The 26,027-nt window shown below is 43.8% G+C and overlaps 1 protein-coding gene across 3 annotated transcripts in view; it reads right to left on the minus strand.

The window, feature by feature from the left end:
• The window catches only part of SLC25A3 (solute carrier family 25 member 3), a 32,201-nt gene extending 24,930 nt beyond the window's left edge, over window positions 1–7,271 (minus strand). Inside the window, exons 1-3 of one of the 3 annotated variants that reach the window (XM_029601542.1) lie at window positions 7,112–7,271; window positions 6,620–6,791; window positions 833–954 (exon numbers count right to left, since the gene is read on the minus strand). In XM_029601542.1, the coding sequence (XP_029457402.1) occupies window positions 833–954; window positions 6,620–6,779 (282 nt within the window). In that variant the 5' untranslated portion in view covers window positions 6,780–6,791; window positions 7,112–7,271. Of the gene's footprint in view, window positions 1–832; window positions 1,002–1,131; window positions 1,257–5,725; window positions 5,758–6,619; window positions 6,792–7,111 lie in introns of those variants that run through there. The other 2 variants (XM_029601541.1, XM_029601543.1) reach the window with 2 other exon arrangements.
• Window positions 7,272–26,027: the final 18,756 nt, after the last annotated feature.

Raw genomic sequence — 26,027 nt, forward strand, 5'->3', positions numbered from 1 at the left:
GTGGCACCAATGTACATAGTTGGATGTTAAATTTATCAACACAAAACTACGTTGATGTTCTTTGGCAGAAAATGCTGGACTTATTCACCAAGGGTGTAGAATGCACACCACTTCACGAATTGAGGAGCTGTTGCAACCCCTGAGTAAGGAGTAACCCTCCGAAACGCTGCAGTGTCAACACCGTAACATGCAAGTTCCTTAAAGCTTAAAAGCACAATTTGTTACATGTGCAATATTTAATAATTACCAGCAGATATTTTTTGAAAAAAAAAAAAAAAAAAAAAGCATAAAACGAGCCAAGTGACTGAAGATTAAAGTTTTTAAGTACACACAAATATTTGCGGGTTGCAGAATAAGGTATACTAACTCAACCTGGTGCTTTATGATGGTCACTTGGTAACACATGATTTTAGCTTGTCCACTATATAAGTTTTCCTTGAGAAATCAGTTAGATTTTTTACATAAACATTTTCAGAAATGACTGGAAATAAGACATAAGTATTACATAGGACTACACCTGAAGTACTGCAAACCTGCTATGTGAGCATGGATGAACTGACTTCTGATCAGCAGTTTTTTTCCAGATTAAATAAAGCTTGAGGGTTTGTGTTTTTTTGATACTATAACTTATCTTTGATCACCTGCCTGATACATTTCTGCAAAGTTTTAATTTACTGCGATGAGTACCAAATTCTCATGTATTTTCATAACTTGAATCACATTACAAATGATATCATTTTCAAGAAGGACAAGGCAAGCACAAGACAAAATTGGGTCAGACAGTTAGTAAGTTGGTTGTTGGAACACGGTTTATATTTCACGGGATACAAACCTGGATACGGCACTTCACTAAATCCAGAGGAACAACTGCAGTGTGTGTTATACCACAACTTAGGACCCCACCAAAGCCACAGAGCGCATAAAACTTGAGCGAACCATATTCACAGCTGTACTCTGTAGCAAAGAGACACACCATGCTTTTAGATAAACCACATGCATTGCTGGAAGAACATAAAAGTTAAAGGACATTCAGGACCAGTTTGGATTAGTTAGTGAAACTACTTGTTATATTCACATGTAGCCATACTTTAGTTATTCCACTGCATTGCCTTTTGTCATGCAACCACAAACCTGAATTCTGCATTTGACCAGATCTAGTGGGACCACTGCAGTATGTGTTGTACCACAGCTAATGATTCCACCAAGGCCACAAAGAGCAAAGAATTTGCCAGATCCATATCTGCAGCTATATTCTTCTGTTTGACAAAAAAAAAAAAAAAAAGTTAAGATACTAACTTTCTGGTGGTTCAAAATATGATTTCTAACCAAATTTGGAAGTTTCCTTGCCTAGTGCTTTTATCCAAAATGAAATAAAAACGAATCAGTGAGGGATACATAATACAAGGTTGATGATTTTATCCTCATTTCTTCCGAGAAAAGCAAATATCGAGATCACAGGGAAAATGTTTTGAAACAGAGCCGGTACACCAAGACACAAATCTGCAACTATATCATGCAAATAACTAATTTAAAATGTTCCTAACATCTGAAATCATAAACATCAAGAGCTACCAACAGTTCCAAAAGCATAAGATTTTATTCTTAAATCATGTACCAGGATTGGACTCCCTACTGCAAAGCAAGAAACCATGGGATAAGTGTTGATTTTACTTGTAATCAAGAATGTATAGCAAGTGAACTAGGACAAAATCAGAACAAATCACTATATTGCCAGCATATGACTACAAAGTATCTAGTCTACTTAAATTACTTCAGATAACACCGATCACCAATTTTGGAATCACTTAGGCTTAAAAGGGAAAAGCAGATTTTTTAAACTTTTTTTTAATCTATTTTTTAGATGGACAAAAAAAATGGACAAAAAAAAAAGATAGATATATATATCTAGAGAGAGAGAGAAGTGCTGGAACTGCTTCTAAGTAAAGTATTTAGTTTAATTGGTTAGGGGTAGTAACTGCTGCAATAAGCAAGCTACTCCCATGCTTATTTGTTTACCCAGCATGTGCAATTCAGTCCTTGTTGGTTGTTATCTGAATATAAATCCACTTTTCTTCGTTCCCCCTGCCGTTGAAGCAGAGAGCAACACTGGATATGCATTGAAAGTGAAACATCGGGCTTGTTTGGTTTGGGGTAGTAACCGCCATAACAAGCAAGCTACTCCCTGCATTTTTTGTGAATGCAAATCCTTTTTTTCACATTTCCTCTTGCCGTTGAAGCATAGAGCACTGTCTGAGTCGCATTTACCGTGTATGTCTATTGAATAAGGGTATTATCTCCAGGTAGTAGTAGAAGACTTTCCCGCAAGCCTCCCTCTCTTCCTTCACATCCTCTAGACTTTATGGATCCACAGTGTTTATCCCACGCCCCTTTGAAGTCCTTCACAGTTTTAGTCTTCATCACTTCCTCCGGGAGGGCGTTCCAGGCATTCACCACCCTCTCCGTGAAGAAATACTTCCTGACATGGGTTCTAAGTCTTCCTCCTTGGAGCTTCAAATCGTGACCCCTGATTCTGCTGATTTCTTTCCCCAATGGAAAAGGTTTGTCTGTGTCTTTGGATCATTAAAACCTTTCAAGTATCTGAAAGTCTATCATATCACCTCTGTTCCTCCAGGGTGTACATATTTAGATTCTTCAATTTCTCCTCATAAGTCATTTGATGAAAACTATCCACCTTTTTGGTCGCCCTTCTCTGGACAGCCTCCATCCTGTCTCTGTCCCTTTGGAGATACGGTCTCCAGAACTGAGCACAGTACTCCAGGTGAGGCCTCACCAAGGCCCTGTACAAAGGGATAATCACTTCCCTTTTTTTTTTTTTAACTCTATATTCCTCTCTATGCAGCCCAGCATTCTTCTATCTTTAGCTAATGCCTTGTCACATTGTTTTGCCGACTTTAGATCATTAGACACTATCACCCCAAGGTCTCTCTCCTGCTCCGTGCACATCAGCCCTTCACCCCCCATCGAATACAGATCCTTTGTATTTCTGCACCCCATATGCATGACTCTGCACTTCTTGGCATTGAATCTCAGCTGCCATGTATTTGACCACTCTTCCAGCTTCCTTAAATCCCATCTCATTCTCTCCACTCCTTCAGGCATGTCCACTCTGTTGCAGATCTTTGTGTCATCCGCACAAAGACAAACCTTACCTTCTATCTTGTCCGCTATGTTGCTCACATAGATATTGAGCAGGACTGGTCCCAACACAGATCCTTGCGGCATTCCACTTAACACCGCTCTCTCTTCAGAGTAAATTCCATTTACCATCACACATTGTCTTCTGTCCGTCAACCAGTTTGCAAGCCAGGCCACCACCTCAGCACTCACTTCTAATCTTATCATTTTACTCACCAGCCTCCTCTGCGGGACTGTATCAAAAGCTTTGCTGAAATCCAAGTAGATGACATCGAGCGCTCTTCCTCTATCCAATTCCCTAGTCACCCAGTCAAAAAACGATCATATTTGTCTGACAGGATCTTCCCCTGGTGAATCCATGTTGCCTCTGGTCCAGCAATTCTCCCGACTATAGATAATTCACTATTCTTTCTTTCAGCAGTGACTCCATTACTTTTCCCACCACCAAGGTGAGGCTAACTGGTCTGTAGTTACCAGCCTCCTCTCTGCTCCCAACTCTTGTGAAGCGGAACCACCACCACTCTTTTCCAATCTCTCGGCACCACTCCCTTTTCCAGGGATCTATTGAACAGGTCACTCAGTGGAGCTGCCAGCACATCTCTGAGCTCTTTCAGATGAACCTCATCCAGCCCCATGACTTTTTCCACTTTCAGTTTCCCCAGCTTTTCCCATACATTCTATATAATCTTGTTCTCGCCAGTTTCACAACATATGGAAATTTTCAAAACAAAACTTGCATCAAGAGCACTTTTTTTTTAAAGAAACATTTTTCATCTATTTTGTTTTTACCTAATACAGTTATCTTCTGCCTCTTAGTAGGAAAGAAAAATCTTAATGTTAATCAGATTCATGTGTAAAGCTTACTAATAAAGAAGCTCTATTACAGTTTATTTAGAGTAGTGGCAGTCAGATGTAAGATTAGAACTATTAGATGACTTGACCTTACAAACATTTTCTTCAGAGTAAACTAGTTTCTCCTTACCAAATAAAATGCTTTTGAAAATGAAGAAATGGATTCTTTAGAAAATCCACATAAAATTTCTTCAGCATTTCAAAAAGGTGTAATCAAGAAGCTAGGGAAAATTCAAAAACCTCCAGTTCAACCTCCTAGCAATCTTCTTTAAACTTCTGATGTAACTTAATTATCTTTCATTAAAGCTACATTTGACTCGTACAAGCTTTAATATTTACTCATAACTTATTCTCTCTCCATGTTCCTTGAGTGATTATAAACTCTCACTCACCTGAGCAGACAATTCAACACCGGAGCAATTACAGATTTTAAAACTGACTATTGCTACAGTAAAATCTACATACTTTACAGCCAAAGTATGACTAATTACCTCGGATTTAAGTGGGAGGGGGTAAAATGGTGTCAAACCCCCCCCCAAAATCAAGGGGGGGTTTGACACCATCTTAACTCCCCCCTTTTTTTCACCCCCAGTTCCTGTATTAAGCAACCTATCCAATGTGCAAAGGAAAAGGCCCATTGGCACTTAAACAGGCCAATACAGTACAGTGCGCTCCGGAGCGCACTGTTAACCTGCGATTGGAAGCACGTTTGACGCGCTAGCTTTACCTCTTATTCAGTAAGGTGTAATAGCGCGTCAAAACGCGCGTTCAACCCCCCCGAACCTAATAGCGCCCGCAACATGCAAATGCATGTTGATGGCCCTATTAGGTATTCCCTCGCGATTCAGTAAGTAAAATGTGCAGCCAACCCGCGAACCGATTTCAAATTTTTTTTTACCTTTTTAAACTTTTGGGACCTCCAACTTAATATCACCATGATATTAATTCGGAAGGTGCACAGAAAAGCAGTAAAAACTGCTTTTCTGTGCACCGTTCTAAGATGCCCGGAGAAATTAGCGCCTACCTTTGGGTAGGTGCTAATTTCTTAAAGTAAGATGTGCGGCTTGGCTGCACATTTTACTTACTGAATCACGCGGGAATACCTAATAGGGTCATCAACATGCATTTGCATGTTGTGGGCGCTATTAGGTTCAGGGGGGTTGGACGCGCTATTACCCCTTGCTGAATATGGGGTAAAGCTAGCGCGTCCAAAACACGCGTCCAAATGCCGGCTAACAGTGCGCTCCGGAGCACACTATACTGTATCGGCCTGTTAGTGTGATTACATAAAGTCTGACCAGATTTAAACAAAATCTAACAAAATATTGACTGATTTCATGACCAGTGATTTCAGCAGGCCTTTACTTAAATTCCTCCACACCTCGGCTATTCTCAATTGACTTACCTCTGCTTCCCAAGGGTCACTTCCCAAATTAATTCAGTTCTTCACCCTTCAGTTCTTCTTCCCTTTCCTAGACCCTATATCTTACTCTTTAATCACTTGTCTATTTTAACTCTCTCCCCCCTTGAACCCCTGGATAATTATTTGCAATGTAATTATGCTTTTCCTACTTACATAAATTGTATATATTTTATTATCCTCCTGGTTTAAATGCTGAACCTAAGTTTGCTTTTATGTATTATCTTAATGATGTCTTTTCTTTATTTTGTTTTTCCATGTTCATATCCATTTATCACTGTTCTATGTAAAGGATACACCCTTTTGTGGTCCATTCCACTTTGTTCCTTGTAAACCGGTACGATGTGTAAAAAGCTATCGGTATATTAAAAAAAAGTTAAAAAAATAGATGACCAAATATAAAAAATAATTTGATGAAAAGGGTTATTTGTAAGGAAATAAATTAGCATGTTACTTCAAAGGTTAAACTGTTTAACATTGAACCAAGGTTGCCACAAACAACTGAAATGATCTGGTTTCAACTGATTAGTACAAGTAAACTCTGGCTCTGGACAAGTTGATTTCACAACTGTACAAGTTAATTATGCCCAGTAATATTGGTACAAACATATCAATGTGCCCTTCCACCCACTACTCAAATGCACATCTTAAGAACAAAGCTACAAAAACAATGAGAAAAAAAAAAAAAAGCTGAACGAAAAACGGGCTCAACTATACAGCAGTATTATTGATCAAGGAATATATTCAAACACTTAAAAGAAATACTATAAAGTTACATCAGCAGATTCTCTTAATTCTTACAACTTTAATACAGGCCTTGAATTTCCACAGCTCCATCACTTGCATAACTGGTATTACATCCTCGCTTGACCTCCAAAGCCTAAGAGGCTCAGAGAAGACAAAGAAAGGTCAAAGCTCCTTTCCACGACTCAAATCTCCGATCTCTAGCAAGAATACCAACAACCGTTCTGTGGGAACCGGTGAGGATGGGTACAAACCTCCCCCCTCCCCTACCAATGAAAGAAGGCCTATGCTCACTTTCATTAGGAAAAAAAGATTTATAGTTAAAAGGACGACCAGGTCGAAGTTTACAGAGTAGGGGGTAGGAAGGAGGCTGAGCGAGGTGGTCTCCCGGTGCCGATTTGCCTCATCACGCGGTGCTAATCTATATACCACAATCGCGGGTCTCACCTTCAGTAGTCGCGGAGGCGGCGGCGAAACGCCGGGAGGTCCCGTTCTGCGGCTGCTGCAAGACGCTGCTCTTCCGGACGCTCACTCCATCCTGGGTCAGCTGAAAGTGAGGGGCGCTAAACGGATTCACCCGAGCCACAGAGGCGACGGAGAAATACATCGCGGGCTGATGCTAAAGGGAAAGCAATAACGGTTAGCGACACATAAAATGAAACAAACAAACAAAAAAAAGAGATACAATACGGGACAAGGGAACACCAGTTACAGGGCGCTCGAAGGCCTTCCGCGGTAGGCTAGGCTAGGCTGCCCCCCCCCTAACCGCCAGACCAAGTTTCGACGCCCGCTAATAACCTCCACCCTACAGCGGCAGTCAGTCAACTATGAACTTTCCTTTCCAGCTTCATCGGCGTTTCCAGTGTGACATCTGAGGGCCCGTTTCTACCAGCACCCCTTTCATCCCCACAAAAAAAATCCCGACAACACGAGCCTCACGTTCTAAGATGGCGGCCGCTTCCCGTCGCCGGCTCACAGAGACAGAACGTCCTCCAACACCATCGAATTTGTCCTTCTCTGACGTCACCATGTCACGTGAGTTGGTAGCGCTTGGGCTGAGACGTAGTTATGATTGGCGGCCGAGCTTCGCGGCGCCTGCGTCATAGAGGAGACGGAACGCATGGTCAAATTATCTGTGCGACAGAAAAGGTCATGTGATATTAGTCATGTGACTGCTGAGCAGCGTGACCTTTTGTGTGGATCAATGTCAGTCTCTCTCCTTTTATGTGTTAGTGGGTCTGGAAGGAATGTGGAGGTAGTGAATAGGAAAGGCAAATGATAGATTAAATAATAATGAAATTATAGGTGAGTGTGAGACAGCTCTATATCACATTGTTTCACATTTTTATTTTTTCTCTTTTGTATTTCTTGACTCGGGTTGCCTACTTTAAATGCTGGTATTCGTACATCCTATGAATAGTAAGAGCTTAAAAGTAAAGTGCCATACGGGCTCAGACCAAAGGTCCGTCGAGCCCAGCATCCTGCCTCCAATAGGGGCCAATCCCAAAACGTAGATCCAATTTTGTATTGCTCATTTTTTGGGATACATGGTGAGTTTCTTGAAGGTACCTGGTTAATAAGTGTTTATAGACTTTTCCTCCAGAACCTTGTTCAAACTTTTTTTTTAAAACCCAACGATGCTAGTTGATGTAGCCATATTCTCCAGCAATAAATTCCACCGCTTGATTGTGTATGAACTAAAAACATACTTTCTCCAATTTATTTAACTATTTGAAAAGATAAATAATCGGTACCTATTTACTGTTTCCATCCCACACGTGGTTTTATAAACCTACATCATCTGCTTTGCTGCTTTCAACAATGTTCTGTCCAAGTAGCATTGAGTAATGACTCATAATCAACAAATATAAAATAAATATTCTCTTGTTTTAAATAAATTATTGTACGTTTGAGACACTTGGCTCAAGGTCAGGAAATGTGTTGGATGTTTTGATTAGAAGAGGCAATAGCACACATTTAGATAACTGCAATTTGGCTTTTTTATATTTACAAAATCAAAAGTGTGGAAATAAATAATTTAATATTCTTGTAAAAGTGTCATTATACGAAGAAAGTAGACTTTATAAAGAGCTCCCCTCTTGCCTAGAGGTTTATTTATTTATTTATTTATTTGTTTGTTTGCTTGTTTTTATATACCGGTGTTCGATTTACATATCACATTGGTTTACAAATAAATTGAAAGGTGCGAGAAAGAAATCCTTTCATTTGACAGGTACAGCAAATGTTAGAGAATGATTAGCAGTAGTATTGGTAGCAGTGCCGAAATAGGATAAATAATAATAATAGTGTAACAAAGGGAGTAGATAGAATGAGTAGTGGTCTAATAGTAGTAATTGGCATTGGAGTAACAGGGTAAAATATTAATAATCATTAGGTATCTTTTGTAGCAAAGACAATAATAGGCATAAATGGCAAAAACAATAATGAATAGCAATGACAATAGTAGGAATAAATAACAAACAGAATAAAATAAAATGGCAGTAATTGGCATTTGTATAACAGGCATTTGAGCAACAGGGGTGTATTTATTGGTGGGGAGGGGCTGTTGCTTTGAGTGGAGGGTTCGGGTCTGGATTTAGGGTTGGTTCGTGTGTGATGTTGGAAAGGCTTTGCGGAACAACCATGTTTTAAGATTTTTTGTGAAAGATTGAGTGGATGGGTCTGTTCTTAGTTCTGTGAGGAGTTTGTTCTATAGGATGGTGCCGGCGAGAGAAAATGTTCGTTCCCTTGTTGATATCCATTGGGTGGCTTTAGGGGGCGGTGTTTGTAGGAAGCCAGAGTTTGAGGAGCATATATAAAAGGGAGGCATGGAGAGAATTCTGACTGTTGTGATTGGCCACTGTTGGAAACAGGATGCTGGGCTTGATGGACCCTTGGTCTGACCCAATATGGCAATTTCTTATGTTCTTAAATGTACGCATAAGTATTTACGTACACAAGTGTACACCAGGGGCCCCTGCCATGTAACTTTACTACTGCTATGGATAGCATGTATGTAATAAAGTAAAAAAAAATCAAAGCTAGTCAGCAGGGTTTTAAAGGGAGGATTTTAAAGGTCGGGGTTAACAGGAGAAAAGGGAGATTATTAAACTAGGGGGCTTGGAAAGCCCTATCCCTTAACTAGGTGAACTGGGAATACTCCCTATGGCATCAGCATGCATCCCTTATAAAATTCCCCCACTTATGCAGTAGAGACGGCATTTGCGTGCATATGTGTGCGTCCATGTAAAATTATGTGCACGCATATGCACATTCAGCCTGTTTTATACCATGTGCGCATATGTTCTAAAATTGCTGCGTCTTTTGGTGCGAGCCAGCATACGTGCTTACATGTGCGCCCGTGTGACGGTATCAAAGTTACCATCTTACTAGGTCATTCATCAAAATGAGTTACAGCCCTAACGCGTAATAAAAGGCTCAGACGAGCATTATATTGTGTATATTGTGCACTATCGCAGCGATATCGAGCGATATACGTGATATTTTGCATGTCTCCGCCCAGATACCATCCCCTATTACAATGACCTTTGCATGTAACTTGCATACCAATGCATGCAAACAAGGTCATTACTAGGCGAGAAGGTGGTCAGCCGTGATAAAATAACTAAATCTCCCTGACATGCATTAGATGTGCGTCGGGAGACGTGGGACCCTAAGACGGGTCCTGAGGCTCCTGCCACACATTTAAAGCAACAGAGAAAAAAAACCGTGGTCAAACAGGGTCGAGGTGGCCCCAGCTCCCCAAAATACAAATAAAATGTATAGTAAGCACATGGCGGTGGAGGCGGTTGCCCTGCCTCCTCCCACCGCATCCCCTGGCCCCCCGAATGAGGAATCCCCCTTTTCCCTTCCCCCTAGCCCCCCAGGGGGATATCTCATTCGGAGGGGGATTGGGTATCGATGGGGCGGGGGGCTGCCGCATGCTTACTATACACTTTATTTTTGGGGAGTTGGGGCCATCTCAGCTGGCGGCCTCATGTTGACAAGGAGGTCAGCAAGGACCCCTGCTCACCCTCCCCATTTGGCCATGAGTAATTTTTGGGCAGCCAGCAGCCCTTTAAGACGATGGAGATCTGTGAGATTGGGACCATCCTTGCATTAAGGGGCCGCTTGCCGCCTTCTTTTGCGTCGCGGTCTTTGCTGCAACACAAAAGAACGCGTCATTGAGCCACAGTATGTTTTTGAAGGTGGGGCCCTACTATCGTGGGAACACCCCCCGTGATAATAGGGCACCTCCTGCGAAGACACATCGTAATTTGATGAATCTAGGCCTTAGATTGTAAGCCCTGGGGGATAGGGAAATACCTATAGTACCTGAATGTAATCTGCTTTGAAAGTGCCTGAAAAACTGAAAATAAATAAAATTCTAAATCAATTAAAACATAGGGACCATACATAACAGAAAATTAACAATAGTACATCACAGAATTATAATAATCTAACCAGCTATTTTTACAAGCTAGGTAACACCTCAATACTGACTAAGTATTCTCAAATGCTTTTGTAAAGAATCAGATCTTCACTGCCTTCCTAAAGTTTAAATAACACTCCCTGGACATGGACTTATTAGGCTTCGGCGTATCTTTGCTCGAGCGCCCTCAGTCAGCCTTTGTTCCATTGGCACCCAAGTTCCAGTACCTAACCCAGTCCAGAGTAGGACTATGCCACCTATCGTCTGCTGTCTCTGGGCTGAATCAACCTCTCTTGCTATTCTACCTCGAGCCCCACCTAAGTCCTGCCGGCCCGGCACCCAAAGGGTCAACCCGCAGGGAACGAGGGCTGGTATAGGTGAAGCTCCAGTGGCCTCTGCCTTCAGCCCACTCCACCTGCCCACAGTGGGGACCCGTAGGTCCTCGCCTACGGATTGTGTCAACCCCACCTCGGCCCTAGGGTCCACCTCTGACGTAACAGGCTGCAAAGGCCATGGACTCGGTGGAGCTGCATGCCCTCCAGGCCATAACCGACCTGGCATCCAAGGTACAAAAACAGCAGTTTTTGGAGGTGTTGGCTGCCTCCATTGGACGTTTTCATACCCGACTTAACGACCGTACCAGTGATTCTGTTTCTACTCCGGCTCCTCCTCATCCACAGCCATCTCCATCGATGCCTCAAATCTTGTTGGCCCTCCCAGCGCCCCCGCACTTCAACAGTGACTGCAGACTCCGAAGAGCAACTTCCATGGAATATTAGTTTGCTGAAATTTGTGTGCTTCGGGTCCTGGGGCCGTGGCTGGGAGGCTCCAGAACCCTTTGTTTTTGCAGATACGGCTTCTGTGCCTATCTACTTTTCTATTGGGAATGGAAAAGGTTAAAATAAAGTCCCTCAATGTAATTGGGATTCATTCACCAATTAAGAGGAAAAAGTTATTAGCGATGTTCCAGCGTGCAAAGTCACAGGTGGTATTCCTTCAGGAAACACATTTGAACGATGCGGAACATGGGAAATTGGAACGAGAATGGGTGGGGCAGTGCTGGTTTTCCTCCTTCTCCCTGCACAAGAGAGGAGTAGCTATTCTTATTCATTAACAGCTACCCTTTCAGCTTACCTGTACATATCACGATCAGGAAGGGAGATATGAGGTGGTCGTAGGAATTCTTAACCAGCAATGAGTGGCGTTCTGCAACATTTATGCGCCTAACACCTACTCACATGCATTTTTTTCTCATTTAGTCAGTTTACTGACAGCATTGTCTGGGTACACTCTAATATTAGGGGGCGATTTTAATTTAGTGGCGGATAAACAGTTGGATTGTAGCCCACCTAAGCTGATCGCTCTGCAGGATGCGAGTCAAGGGATCAATTTTCTCTGTCAGGAGCTTCAGCTTCTCGACTCATGGCGTGTATTGCACCCCTTTGAGTGGGACTATACCTTTTTTTTCCAATCCACACCGATCCTACTCCTGCTTGGATTATTTGCTAGTTTCTGACAAAATGATCCCAGTGGTAGGGGAGGTGGCTATAGGCACAATTACCATATCAGATCATGCACCGATTCACATTACTGTGATTTGTGGAAGGGGGCCCCGAGGAGCTTTCTCATGCATATGAGGCCAGACCTGTTTTTGGATAATGCATTTTACCTACACCTACAATCCTGCTGGAAGGAGTATATAATGTTTAATGATACTCCGGACATTTCCCCCACGAAGTTATGGAAGGCGGTGATGCGGGGGGCACATCATTGCGTATACGCTAAGGTGAACCAACAATGGAATGAGGAGATTTTGCGCATCACTACTGAGCTTAAGAGCACTCAACAGCGACATATGCGTGATCTGTTCCCAACTAGTAAGGATCGTGTTGATCAGCTGCGAGAACTCTCAATAGTTGTTTACATCAAAGAGCTTCCAAATCACTTCACTATTACCAATATCAACTATACAAACATGGCAATCGGCCCAGTAAAATGCTAGCTCATTTAATTAGACCACGAAACCAGAAAACAGTTATTGCAGGGATTAGAGACCATAGGGGTCAGTATGTGACTGCTCCTGCGGATATAGTAAGTAGGTTCTTAGAATATTATACAGCTCTTTATGGGAAAAAGGGTCAAGATCCTGCTGCCACAACCTTATTTTACTAAAAGATACAATGGCCACGCTTATCTCAGGATCAGCAGTCATTATTAAATCAACCTATTGCTGACCAAGAAATATATTCGGTGGTCCAGGGCCTGAAGCAGGGAAAGGCTTCAGGGCCGGATGGATTAGGGGCAGAATTCTATAAAATCCTTAAATTTCACCTTCTGTCCCCGCTTTCTAAATTTTATAATGAGCTAGTTAATACTATGGAATTTTCCGCTGAGTCTAAATCAATCGGTTATCATTTTACCAAAAAAGGGCAAGGACCCGGCAGACATGGGCTCATATAGGCTTATCTCCCTGCTAAATGTAGACCTTAAAATATTGGAGGCTGTGCTGGCGGCCTGGCTAAATCAAATTTTACGCACCCTAATTGGAGCGGATCAGACGGGGTTTGTTAAGGGTTGCCGGGAGTAAGGAATGTGAGGCGCCTTATAGCGGCTTTAAGTTATCACTCAGCAGCAGAAGCCATGATTCTGAGTCTGGATGCTGAAAAGGCCTTCGACTCAGTGTCCTGGGACTACCTATTTTGGATGTTAGGTCAATATGGCTTTTCCCGGGGTGTTTGTAACAAGGCTTACGACCCTATGTAAAAACCCTAGTGCCCGTATTTTGCTGAATGGAGCCCTTACGGATTCTTTTGTGCTTCAATGTGGAGTGAGACAAGGATGCCCCCTTTCCCCGCTCTTATTTGTACTAGCTGTTGAACCCTTGGCCATACGATTGCGGGAAGAGAAGGGTTTCTTGGGGCTCAGCCTCAGTGGTCATCGTCTTTGCAGACGACATACTATTATTTGTGGGGCGACCCCGTAGTAGTAGTGTGCCTATTATTATTATTAATATTTTTGAGCAATTTAGGGAGATAGCGGGGTTGAAGATTAATTATTCTAAGTCTGAAGCGCTAGCGTTAGATCCACGGCTACAGCTTACCTGGCAAGGCTCTTTCCCATTTGTGTGGGCACCTGGGAAGCTCAGATATTTGGGAGTTTGGGTCCCTAGAGATCTTCATCTTTTATATGACCTTAATATTATGGATATGATTGCCAAAATCCTATCACAGCTGATTGCATGGTGCCCTCTCCCACTGAGGTTTTTTGGCAGATGTGCACTGCTCAAAATGATTATTGTACCCAGACTTTTATAGCTTTTACACATGCTTCCATGTTGGCTAACAGTTCGAGATGTACAGTGCCTGTGTGCTGGGCTGTCTAGGTTTCTCTGGAAGGGTAAGAGGGCACGTATAAAATACACTGTTTTGGAACACCCTAGGGAGGCGGGAGGTTATGGGCTGCCTGATTTCCGGTTATATAATGCGGCAAGCCAGCTGAGGTTTGTGGGGGAATGGATGATAGACCAATATTGTTACTGTGATGCGGGTTTATTGAACAACATGGCCGCTCCCTGGTCACCCCTTTCTCTTCTTCAGCTAAACCCAATGGGGCTGCGGGCGCTGGTCTTCCCAAGAGGTTTAATTTACCCTTGCATAAAGGCCTGGAGGTGGTTACGACGGCTGAGTGGCCTGCAAGGTCTTGTGTCTTTGTTGACCCCCCTTGATGGGAAATTTGGACTTTCGTCCAGGCCGAGACTGTAGGTATATTTTTCAAACTTGGGCTGCTAAGGGGGTGGTGTACCTTTTTCACATGTTTGATCCTGACACATGAACTTGTGGATTTTCAAACCTTAACTAGAAGCTTCCATATACCACCCAAACATTTCTTTGGAGATTTACAAGTCCAACATTACATTCAAGCTCTCCATTGGTCTAAAGAGGAACTTGCAGTGGAAACTCTATTTGCCACAAAGCTTTTCGACACGACCTGTCTAGCTAACTCTATCACTGGTTGGAAACAGCTTGGCGCGGAATATAAGCGTAGGGATCATCTGACCTTACTGGCCTCTCGCTGGTCGACTATCCTGTATAGTGAAGTGATACCCGATCACATGCAGCGTTGGTTAAGAACATAAGAACATAAGAAATTGCCATGCTGGGTCAGACCAAGGGTCCATCAAGCCCAGCATCCTGTTTCCAACAGAGGCCAAAACCAGGCCACAAGAACCTGGCAATTACCCAAACACTAAGAAGATCCCATGCTACTGATGCAATTAATAGCAGTGGCTATTCCCTAAGTAAAATTGATTAATAGCCATTAATGGACTTCTCCTCCAAGAACTTATCCAAACCTTTTTTGAACCCAGCTACACTAACTGCACTAACCACATCCTCTGGCAACAAATTCCAGAGCTTTATTGTGCGTTGAGTGAAAAAGAATTTTCTCCGATTAGTCTTAAATGTGCTACTTGCTAACTTCATGGAATGCCCCCTAGTCCTTCTATTATTCGAAAGTGAAAATAACCGAGTCACATCTACTCGTTCAAGACCTCTCATGATTTTAAAGACCTCTATCATATCCCCCCCTCAGCTGTCTCTTCTCCAAGCTAAACAGCCCTAATCTCTTCAGCCTATCCTCATAGGGAAGCTGTTCCATCCCCTTTATCATTTTGGTTGCCCTTCTCTGTACCTTCTCCATCGCAACTATATCTTTTTTGAGATGCGGGGTTCAAATCCCTACATACACAGAACCCAGATTTGGGACTTTGGGAGTTACAGTATCGACTTCTGCATTTATCGTATTATGATGATGTGCAGCGCTTCCAGGTGGGGCTCACAGATTCCCCACTCTGCATCAAGTGCAGCAAAGAGGAAGGCACTTTGCTGCATCGCCTCCTTCACTGTATGACTGTCAGTCTTTTCTGGACTCAGGTGTTGCAAGTTCTCTCTCAGTGTACAAGTATTACCGCACAGCATGCTGGCATTATGGTGGTTACACATCCTCTTCATAGTCCTCTTCCTTGTCCACGTTCCAAGGCCAAATTTGGTCATTTGGCGATGTTATTGGCATGTAGGACCATTTTGTCATTTTGGGTGGAACCAAACACTTCTCCCCCTTACAGCTTGGTATTACCGGATGACATCTGAGCTCCAAATGGAACGCATGGACTGTCTTTCGGGACATCGTACAAGAGATAAACAGTATGAGGACTGCTGGCAGGCTTTCTTTAGAGGCTTCCCTAGCGAGATGCAGGGAAATTTACAAACTGCTCGCTACTCTAATGTCTGGGCTTAAATTTTTCCTTGGTCTCTGGGGGGGGCGGTTTGGGGGATGTAATGTAGTGGCTGCTGGATGTATGATTTGTGTGTGTGAGAGAGACAATGTTTTGTAGGGATGGGAAAATGATTAGGCTTGAGAGCTGTATGACTGTCTTTGGGGTGGTAGGGCGGACTGACATTGGATGTGTAAAAGTAAAAAAGGAAAACCACAGGGCTGGGGATTGTGAAAGGCTATGTTTATCTTACATTTTACATTCTTTCTGGTGATAGTTATTTCATATTGCGGCCTTACGCCTTGCAATTGTTTCATTTTGTACACTGTTCAGCGTGCTGCCTCTTTGCACGGCCCTGTTTAACCCTTGACCAATACAAATTATTCTGACAAAAAAAAAAAAAAAAGGCTATGCTCCGATGTCAGAAATCCACCATACCGAGAAAACTGCAAACATCATGTGTCATTGATTTCAGAAAACATCCCATCCTTTGCACCCTTCATTCTATGAACCTTTATTTGACATGTGATAACTGATTGTCATAACAAAAATATTTTTATGATATACCTAGTCAATATTTAGTTATGTACCCATTTGCAGATGCCACTGTTTAGGTTTTCAAGTTAATGATACTCTGAATTAATGCAGTTTTTATTAGTTCCTACAGTCCAAGCATTTTGTAGCATTTTCCAGTCCTATACCTTATAATGCATATATGCATTTACTCACTGAGTCAGCTAGATGATTATTGATATGTTCTCTTTTACTTTTATCTATAAAGGTTAGTCTGATCACACTAACCAATCACCCTGTTCCACTGCTTGCCACTTTACAGTGTGATATGTCTTGGTGTAAATCAAATATTTCCTTGAGTTAAATTCTGTCCTACTGCTGCCTCTGCACAAGTATTTTCCTTTATTTCTTCTCCTGCAGCCTGCATTTATGGTACTCACATTGCTGGTCTTTCATAGTCTATCTCCCTTGCTCCTAACCTTACCCAATATACCAAATTTAGTTATTCCCCTTCTACTATGAGTTCCTTGTATACCTATTTGGGCATTTCTACCTGTAAGACTATCATGTTATTTAGCTAGAGTTTGTTTACAACTGCTCTCAGATGTTTTCTGGTAGTGTGACACTTCTGCCTATGACCAGAACATGTCTTATGTTTTACAACACTTTTGTAACTTGTCCCACATATATGCACAATAGAGTATGAGACCTCCTGCTGACTCTTGGTTTTTCTCTTTATTTTCTTGGCTTCCTTCACTCTCCTGGTTACATGCATTGCTTATATCCCTATTTGCCATTTTAGCAAATATTATCCTGGGTTGTTGTATTCAATGCTCTTTTTCTCTTTTTTCAAATATTTGCACCACTTCCTCTTCTGTTTTATACCTTTCCACTCTTGTCTCAGCCTCTCATTATGAGACTGTACTCCTTACAGAGACTCACCCAGTATAAATAGTATTATATGAGAAAAATAATACTTTCATACTAGTCCCTCTTTGTTTTTCCTATCTTTATACTTGTTAAAACACTATTATCTAATTACTTGACTCTGACAGATAACATATGTGGTCTTGCTATTATAAGTTTGTTCTTCTTTATAATGAGCCATCCTTGTAGTTCAACTATAGAGCTAATGGATATCTAGTGAAACTTAATCATACTGTTATCATTTGTTAATTAGAGAATGCATGTCTATCTATGAGTCTCATTTACTTTAGTGGGGATCTAGAGGGATCACAATGCACACAAAAGGTTAGTTGTTAGCCTACACATTTTAGCACAGTGGTTGGGGTTCCACCTTCACGGAGCGGAAGGATGGAGGGCTGCCATCTCCAAATTGAAAAAAAACAACAAAAAAACAGGGATGGGTACATGGGCTATAGGTATTACCAATTATTAGGCTTATTCAATTACCAATTATTAGGCATTTCAATATTAGATGATAGTTAATGTGACTTTCAAGGCATGCTTCGCTTTCAATGCATGTCCAGCGTGGCTCCCTGCTTCAACGGCAGGGGAAAAGAAAAACTAATACTTCACGCATGTCCAGCATTGCTCTCTGCTTCAACGGCAGAGAGCTATGCTGCCGCTTAACCAACTAATCAAACTTAATATTTCACTTGGAAGCAGCTCCATCACTGCTCTCTACATTAATGGTGGGGGTGAAAGGGAAATAGAACCTAAGGTTAATAAGAGCCAAGATAAACAAGTATGAGAAAAAAGAAGTGTGAAGTTTGCTGGGCAGACTGGATGGATCGATTGGACTTCTTCTGCCGTCATTTTCTATGTTACGGTTCTGTCCTCCCCTCTTGTACTTGAGTGTGCCACTCTTGCCATTTGTGAGTGGCACAAGAGGGAAATGATGTGTGCCTGAGCCTGAAAACCAACATGGAGAAGGCAACTGACCCAGAATCCTCTGCTATCTTAGCCTATGTGAACTCCAAATACTAAGCCTGACCTGCAGGAATTCCAAGGACACATGGACAGCAATTGAAGCTGGTGCCACATTGTGATGCCTAATTATATGGTCACAAAAGCAGAAGGCAATGGTAGGAACATCAGGCTATACTGTCACCAGAGGCACTATTTTCAGGGGCATCTGTAAACACAGCCTCAGATGTGTTATTTGCCCTGACCAGCAAGATTCTAACAGAACAAAGGACTATCTAAAGAGTGATGGTAAATGGGCCCCACCTTGGAGAAATATCAGGGTAGTTTAGGGATAATCTTATCATGCTGTTGACATGACAACCACTGTAAATTATTCTTTCGGTAGTCACATACTCTTAGAATTTCTAACCTAGTCATATATTGTATTTTTACCTATAAAAGAAGGATCAGTTCATGTATACAATGAGATGCTGGTCAGTTTGTCAGAGAAAGGACATCCAGCATCTCCCAAGAATACTTATAGTGATCAATAAAAAAAAATTATACTTTCTACAAAATCTAAGTGTTCTTGTATCCCTGGATATAAGCATAGGTTGGCGTTTAAGAGTTGTTTGTGGAAAGAAGCATTGATTGTGGAAAGAAGCTATAGCCCTTAGTTAAACAGGCAGATCAGATAGCAAATGTTGCTTACCTGATGTAACAGGTGTTCTCACAGGACAGCAGGATGTTAGTCCTCACAAATGGGTGACATCGAGGATGGAGCCCACCACGGAAAACTTCTGTCAAAGTTTAATAGAACTTTGACTGGCCCCCATTGGGCATGCCCAGCAAGGCACTGACCCTGCAGCCAGCAGGGGTCTCCCTTCAGTCTGATTTTCAAAGCTACAGGCAGTGCCTAAAAAAGTAAAAACTAAAACGAACCCAACACCGCGGGGTGGCGGGCGGGTTTCGTGAGGACTAACATCCTGCTGTCCTGTGAGAACACCTGTTACATCAGGTAAGCAACATTTGTTTTCTCACAGGACAAGCAGGATGGTTGTCCTCACAAATGGGTGAGTACCGAGCTGAGGATGTCCTGGCTTGCACCAAATGCACCCAACGACCTGCAACAGGCACAACAACTTGGGTGGAATTTGGGAAAGGGCATCCGCACCCTACTGGGAAGGTGGAAGGGTGTTGGTACATCATGTTGGAAAAAGGTTACGCAAGACAGATTGGCCGAAGATGGAGTCCTGTCTTCCAGCTTTGTCCAAACAATAGTGGGCTGCAAAGGTATGGAGAGAACTCCAGGTTGCAGCCCTGCAGATGTCAGGAAGCGGCACCGATCGAAGGTGTGCTACTGAAGTCGCCATGGCCCTCACAGAGTGTGCTTTTACACGGTCTTGAAAAGGAATGCCAGCTTGCTGATAGCAAAAAGAAATGCAGTCCGCCAACCAGGAGGAAAGAGCCTGCTTACCCACAGGTTGTCCCAACTTGTTAGAATGGAAGGAGACAAACAATTGAGTGCTCTTCCTGTGAGCAACTGTACGGTCTAGATAAAACGCTAGAGCTCGTTTACAGTCTAGGGTATGCAGAGTCTGTTCTCCAGAGTTGGAATGGGGCCTGGGAAAAAAGATAGGTAGTATGATGGATTGATTGATATGAAATGCAGAAACTACCTTAGGTAAAAATTTAGGGTGAGTGCGGAGCACCGCCCTGTCTTGCAGGAGTTTAGTGTAAGGCGGATAGGTGACTAAGGCCTGTAACTCACTAACCCTGCGAGCTGAAGTGATAGCCAATAGGAATAATACTTTCCATGTGAGATACTTCAATTCACAGGAGTGCAGAGGTTCGAAAGGTGGTTTCATTAGACGACCAAGAACCAGATTAAGGTCCCAAGATGGGGCCGGAGGACGTAAGGGTGGCTTCAGATGGAGCAAGCCTTTAAGAAAGCGTGTCACCAGGGGTTGTACTGAAATAGGGACACCTTCTATACCTTTATGGAAGGCGGCCACCGCACTGACATGCATCCTAATGGAAGAGGTCTTTAGACCGGATTCTGATAGGTGCCATAAATAGTCCAAGAACTTAGAGATTGGACAGGAAAGGGGATCAAGGGACTGAGAAGTGCACCATGATGTGTACCTTTTCCATTTATATGAATAGGATCTTCTGGTGGAGGGCTTTCGTGAAGCTATCAGGACACGAGAAACCGAATCCGAAAGGTTAAAAGGCTGAAGGACTAACCTTTCAACATCCATGCCGTCAGGGACAAGGCCTGAAGGTTGGGATGGAGGAGGCATCCGTCGTTTTGAGTGAGCAGATGCGGATCCGTTCCCAGAGGGATGTGCCTGCGGATGGAGAGATCCTGGAGTATGGGAAACCACACTTGGCGTGGCCAGTGGGGAGCTATCAGGATCATGGTTCCCCTGTCCTGGCGTAGCTTCACGAGAGTCCTTGACAGAAGAGGAAGTGGAGGGAATGCATAAAGCAGACCTGTCGTCCACTTGAGGGAGAAGGCATCCCTCGGCTGAGAGTGTTGGCTCCGAATGAGAGAGCAATAATTGTCCACTTTGTGGTTCTGAGGGGACGCAAAGAGGTCTATGCGGGGAAAACCCCACTTGTGAAACAGAGAGGTCACTACCAGAGGATCGAGTGACCACTCGTGTGGCTTGAAGACACGGCTCAGCTGGTCTGCCAATACATTGTCTACTCCCGGCAAGTAAGTGGCCTTGAGGTACATGGAATGGGAGAGGGCTTCTGCCCAAATCTGCGCAGCTTCCTGACACAGAAGGAAGGAGCCTGTGCCTCCCTGCTTGTTTATGTACCACATGGCCACTTGGTTGTCTGTCTGGATTAAGATTATCTGATCTGATAGATGATCTTTGAAAGTTCTGAGCGCGTAGCGAATTGCTCGAAGTTCCAAGAAATTTATCTGGTGTTCGGCTTCCTCTGGCGACCACAACCCTTGGGTTTGTAATTCGTCCACATGGGCCCCCCAACCGATGTGGGAAGCATCGGTGCTTAGGATTACCTGTGGATCTGGGAGGAGAAAGGGTAAGCCCTGAAGGAGATTGACTTGAGTCGTCCACCAGGTTAAAGACAGGCGTAGCGCTTGTGTAACTGTGACGATGTAGGACAGAGGCTGGAAAGCTTGAAGCCATTGGTGTCGCAGAGTCCATTGCGTTACTCTCATGGCTAGTCGGGTCAAGGGAGTAACTTGAACCGAGGATGCCATGTGTCCTAGGAGGATGAGGAATTGGCGAGCTGTGGCAGTGTGTTGAGACTGGAGCTGGCGAGCTAGAGACATGAGAGTTTGGACTCGTTGAAGTGGAAGGTAGGCTTTTGCCTGTAAGGTGTCCAAGTCTGCTCCAATGAAGGATAAGGTCTGAGATGGGACCAAGCAAGATTTCTCGTAATTGACAAGAAACCCTAAGGAGAGGAGTGTGTGAATTGTCAACTTTAGGGAGGATTGCGCAATTTGAGGGGTGGAGGCCCTGATTAGCCAATCGTCCAGATAGCAAATGTTGCTTACCTGATGTAACAGGTGTTCTCACAGGACAGCAGGATGTTAGTCCTCACAAATGGGTGACATCGAGGATGGAGCCCTGTACGGAAAACTTTTCTGTCAAAGTTTCAACAAGCTTTGACTGACACTGGCACACTGGGTGCACTGAGCATGCCCAGCCTGCAATTATCCCTGTGAGCCACAGGTGTCTCCCTCAGTCTCGTCTTATAGCTAAAAAGCGCAAGCGAAACTAAAATAAAAGTATACAGACCCAACTCCGCGGGGTGGCGGGCGGGTTTCGTGAGGACTAACATCCTGCTGTCCTGTGAGAACACCTGTTACATCAGGTAAGCAACATTTGCTTTCTCACAGGACAAGCAGGATGGTAGTCCTCACAAATGGGTGAGTACCAAGCTGAGGATGCCCGGGAATGCACCAGATACACCGCAGATGCGCAAAGGCGTAACGACTGAGGTGGAAATGGGAACGGAGGGCATCCGCAACACCATAATGGGTTCGTGGAAGGATGTTGGGTAGTGAATTGAAAAAAGTAAGAGTAGGCGGACTGGCCAAACATGGAGCATGCCGGCTAGTCAAATGTAAGCAATAATAGGCTGCGAAGGTATGGAGAGGACTCCAGGCTGCAACCTGATAAAAAAGTACAAGCAAAGGGAAGCTGTTAAGGCTAAGACGGACACAACAGTATGTGGATACCCACAGTGTTGTAGTGAAATGTCTGCTTGTTGGTAGGAAAGGAAATATAGACCACTTAATCAGAAGGATTAGGTCTGTGTGGCCACTGGAAGTAGCAGCTTGACCCTTGCATGAAGGAAAGAGTCAAGTGGAATTCACATGGAATGCAGTGCAATGTAGATAGAATGTAAGCGCAGCATTACTGTCCAGGAATGTGGAAAACCCACTCTCTCCCTAGGGCGAGAGAGAGAGGTTAGGAAAAATTAATAGAGTATTTCCTGAGGAAAGGAGATACAACATCTACCTGAAAAGGATAGAAAGTTGAATGCGTAGAACTACTCAGTGGCAGAGGAACGGAGTCAGGTGAGTATGGAAAGAGTGCATAACTCACGGACCCTGCTGGCAGGAATGACATTAAGAGGGAAAGAAGTTCCCTTGCCAAACTGTGGAAGAGAGGAATGGAAAGGCTCAAACGTAGAATGTATGAGACTTATAAGGAGAATATATATGTTCATTCCGTGATTAGAGAAATAGAGGCGGCTTGATCAGTGGATAATCCATGGTAAGCCGACTCAGAGAGGATTACCGAAAACGGGAACCCAACTCCCAAAACGATACACCTCCTAAGAGAAAGGTGTATCTATGTGGAGGATGTCTGGAGAACAGAATCCGAGGGAGTAAGAAAAAATGGTGGAAAAGTAAAAGGGGTAATACCTCTTTTTTTTTTTTTTTTTTTAGCGTCAGGAGGTAAAGCCTGCCATATTAAACGGCAAGATTTATGTTTAGAAGGTTATGTGACGCTACCAGAACCTAAGAACATCAGTAAGTCTATGATTTGGGACTGACTGGTGAGGGAATAAAAGGTTACTGATATGATGGATTGAGAAGTATGGGAAGCATACTGATCTCAGTCAGGGAGTGGGGAAAAGAATACTGAACCCCATCCCAGTTCAACATTAGAAGAATGCTGGCTACGAGAGGCAGCAGAAGAGATATATTGAAGAGGCCTTTGATGGAAGAAAAGGCATCTAAGGGAACGCATAGGAAACATGTGCAGGGAGCAGAACCTGTGCATCGTATGGAATGATGCAGACGCCGAGGAAAGTTTAGTTAAACTCAGCGTTAAAAGATTTGCCCTGTACACATGTAATTGAGACCATTCGAGAGGATAGAACCTACATGGAGAAGGTCTGATAGAGCGTTCATTAAATCTCTTAGATATGTGGCCCAAGGTCGCATGAAGTGAACAAGGGCCAAGGGTAGAGCTGCGCAGCTGTCTAGCAGAGCAGCTAAGAGGTAATGCGTGCTTATGAGTTGGAAAGCACATTGTCCCTATGCTGTCTGTCTGTATGCACAAAGAATTGTTGCAAAAGCAGTATTGGAAGGCATAAGGGCATAACTCATGGGTGCAACGTCCAGGAAGTTTATGAGAAACTATGCTGGAGTGCAATAGATGCATAATGGGTTGAAAGCTTTCAGGAGAAACTTTATAACCCTAAGGAATTGCGAGCATGAGTCGAAGGAGACTAGGTCCTAGTTCGAACTGGGATAAGAATCAGGGACGAAAGCAATGAAACCACTTAGGTCCATTGAGTATAGAATGTCACTGAATATAACCCATAGCAGTTTTGAATTATGAGAAAAATGCATAGTGGGAAGAAACCCCATAGCCCAACCATGAAAAGTTGAAAGGCTGAGGTTATGGAAAATATGCGCAGGGACATATAACAATGTATCAGAATGTCTGTGTGCATGCTGGACAAGAGGGTCTTAAGACTGTGGTGTCCAGAAGTGTTACAGAAGGGATTTATGGCAGTGACAGTAATCCCAGTTAGTAAATGTATAGTGAGTCCTGAAAAAAGTGAGAGCTCCTTGCATGTACTGAAAGTGGTTAGCAGTAGTCTATGCAAGGAAAGTGAATGATGTTACACTCCGCAGAGAAAACAGCATTCACCAACAGTGATGCAAGAGACAGTTCACTTACCGAAGCTGGTGCCAGCGGCAGAGCTTGGGGTTGTAATGTTGACTCACCATAAAGCACATAGAAACATTAAAATAATGTACTTACTGCAGTATGGAGTGATGGTAACCAAAGATACCATTGTACCTGTGACGTCTAAAGAAAGTTGGATTTTCTTAGGTCCAGGATGTGCGGAGAGTAACTATTTTCTGTTAAAAGAAAGAATAGTGCAATTAAAACTCCCCAACCCCCCTCCCTTCTCCCCTCTGCACTTCGTAGCGCCTGGGGGAGTGTACCGGGACTTTGGTACAAGGTGGGGTGTCCGCTCTGATATCTGACCAGATGGGAGACCAGGAGGTGTCCCAATGGAGGATATCATGTAGGCTCCTGCAGGTGTGTGAGCGGTAAGTGGTACCCGCATTTCTGTATGCTGTACAAGGAGACACTGAGACCTGTGGCCAGGCCTCAAGGTGGACTTGTACATGGGGCAATGGTTGCTGAATCTCATGTTTAGCAGATCAGCCAATGCAGCTGGACCTTGGTTGGGAGGGAACCAAGAGTCAGAGCATTGGTCGGCACAGGGACTTGTTACTGACAAGAGAAGAAGCCCTGCTGCAATCCCAAGAAGATAGAGGGGTTCTCCTGATATTGTGGCTAACATAGCTAACATAGCGATATGTGACACTAATACAGTTCTAAAAGGCACATGACCCAGAACTTTTCGAACCACGGTCCGAATGGGAGAACACAACTCTATGGGAATGCTGCCGAAGCGGGTACTTACCATCCGACGTGGATCGCCGCAAGACGAGCCGGTGAAGATTGTTGACTCCGACGGTCTCCGGAGTCCTCGAGGGTAAGGCCGGGGACGTAAACGTCCATCTCGCTCTGAAACCCGGTATGGTGGCACAGGTACAGAGGAGACAGGCCAGGCGTGAGTGGCGTTTAGACTGCTAAGTGTAACAGATGGCCATAGTCCCACACCACTTGACGGTGGGGCACGCCAGGAACAGAGGAGCCCTAACGGAACTCATGTTCCCTTCCCTCGTCACAGCGGCTCGATGTGTCGTGACGCCAATGCAGAAGCCGTCGGACCTGGATCCGGAAGTTCTGGATCACCAAGGACTGCCAAAACTGTAGGAACAGTGCTGATGGCAGTGGTGATGTCGCTCTGCCCGAGCGTTGTCCAGCCTGGAGAAGGATGGCACCGATGTGCTGGATGGCGTCAGCGGCGGACGATCACGATGATGGGTGCCACGGTGCTCGGCCCGGTCTTTCCCCAGCGCCGAGATGGAAGCCCTCGTCGTCCTGGAAGGCGATCGATAACGAACTGTCAGCACGCCTGCTCTGCTCCTGACACAATGGAGTGTCTTAAGCTAATACGGGGCTTAAAAAAGAACCCAAAGCGTGGAGCAATGTGAGGAGGCGAGGGTATTATGTGGCGGTGCTATGTCGGTATTGACGATATTGAAGGCAACCTAAGGGGCTTCGAGGATATCATCAAAATGGGTATGAAAAATCGTCGATGACTGGCCAGGAGAATGATGACAGTGACGGGCACTGACAGCACTGGCATAGGTATCTTTGAAACGATGTGGAATCGAATAA

This window comes from Rhinatrema bivittatum, chromosome 4, assembly GCF_901001135.1.
Source record: "Rhinatrema bivittatum chromosome 4, aRhiBiv1.1, whole genome shotgun sequence".
NCBI lineage: Eukaryota > Metazoa > Chordata > Amphibia > Gymnophiona > Rhinatrematidae > Rhinatrema > Rhinatrema bivittatum.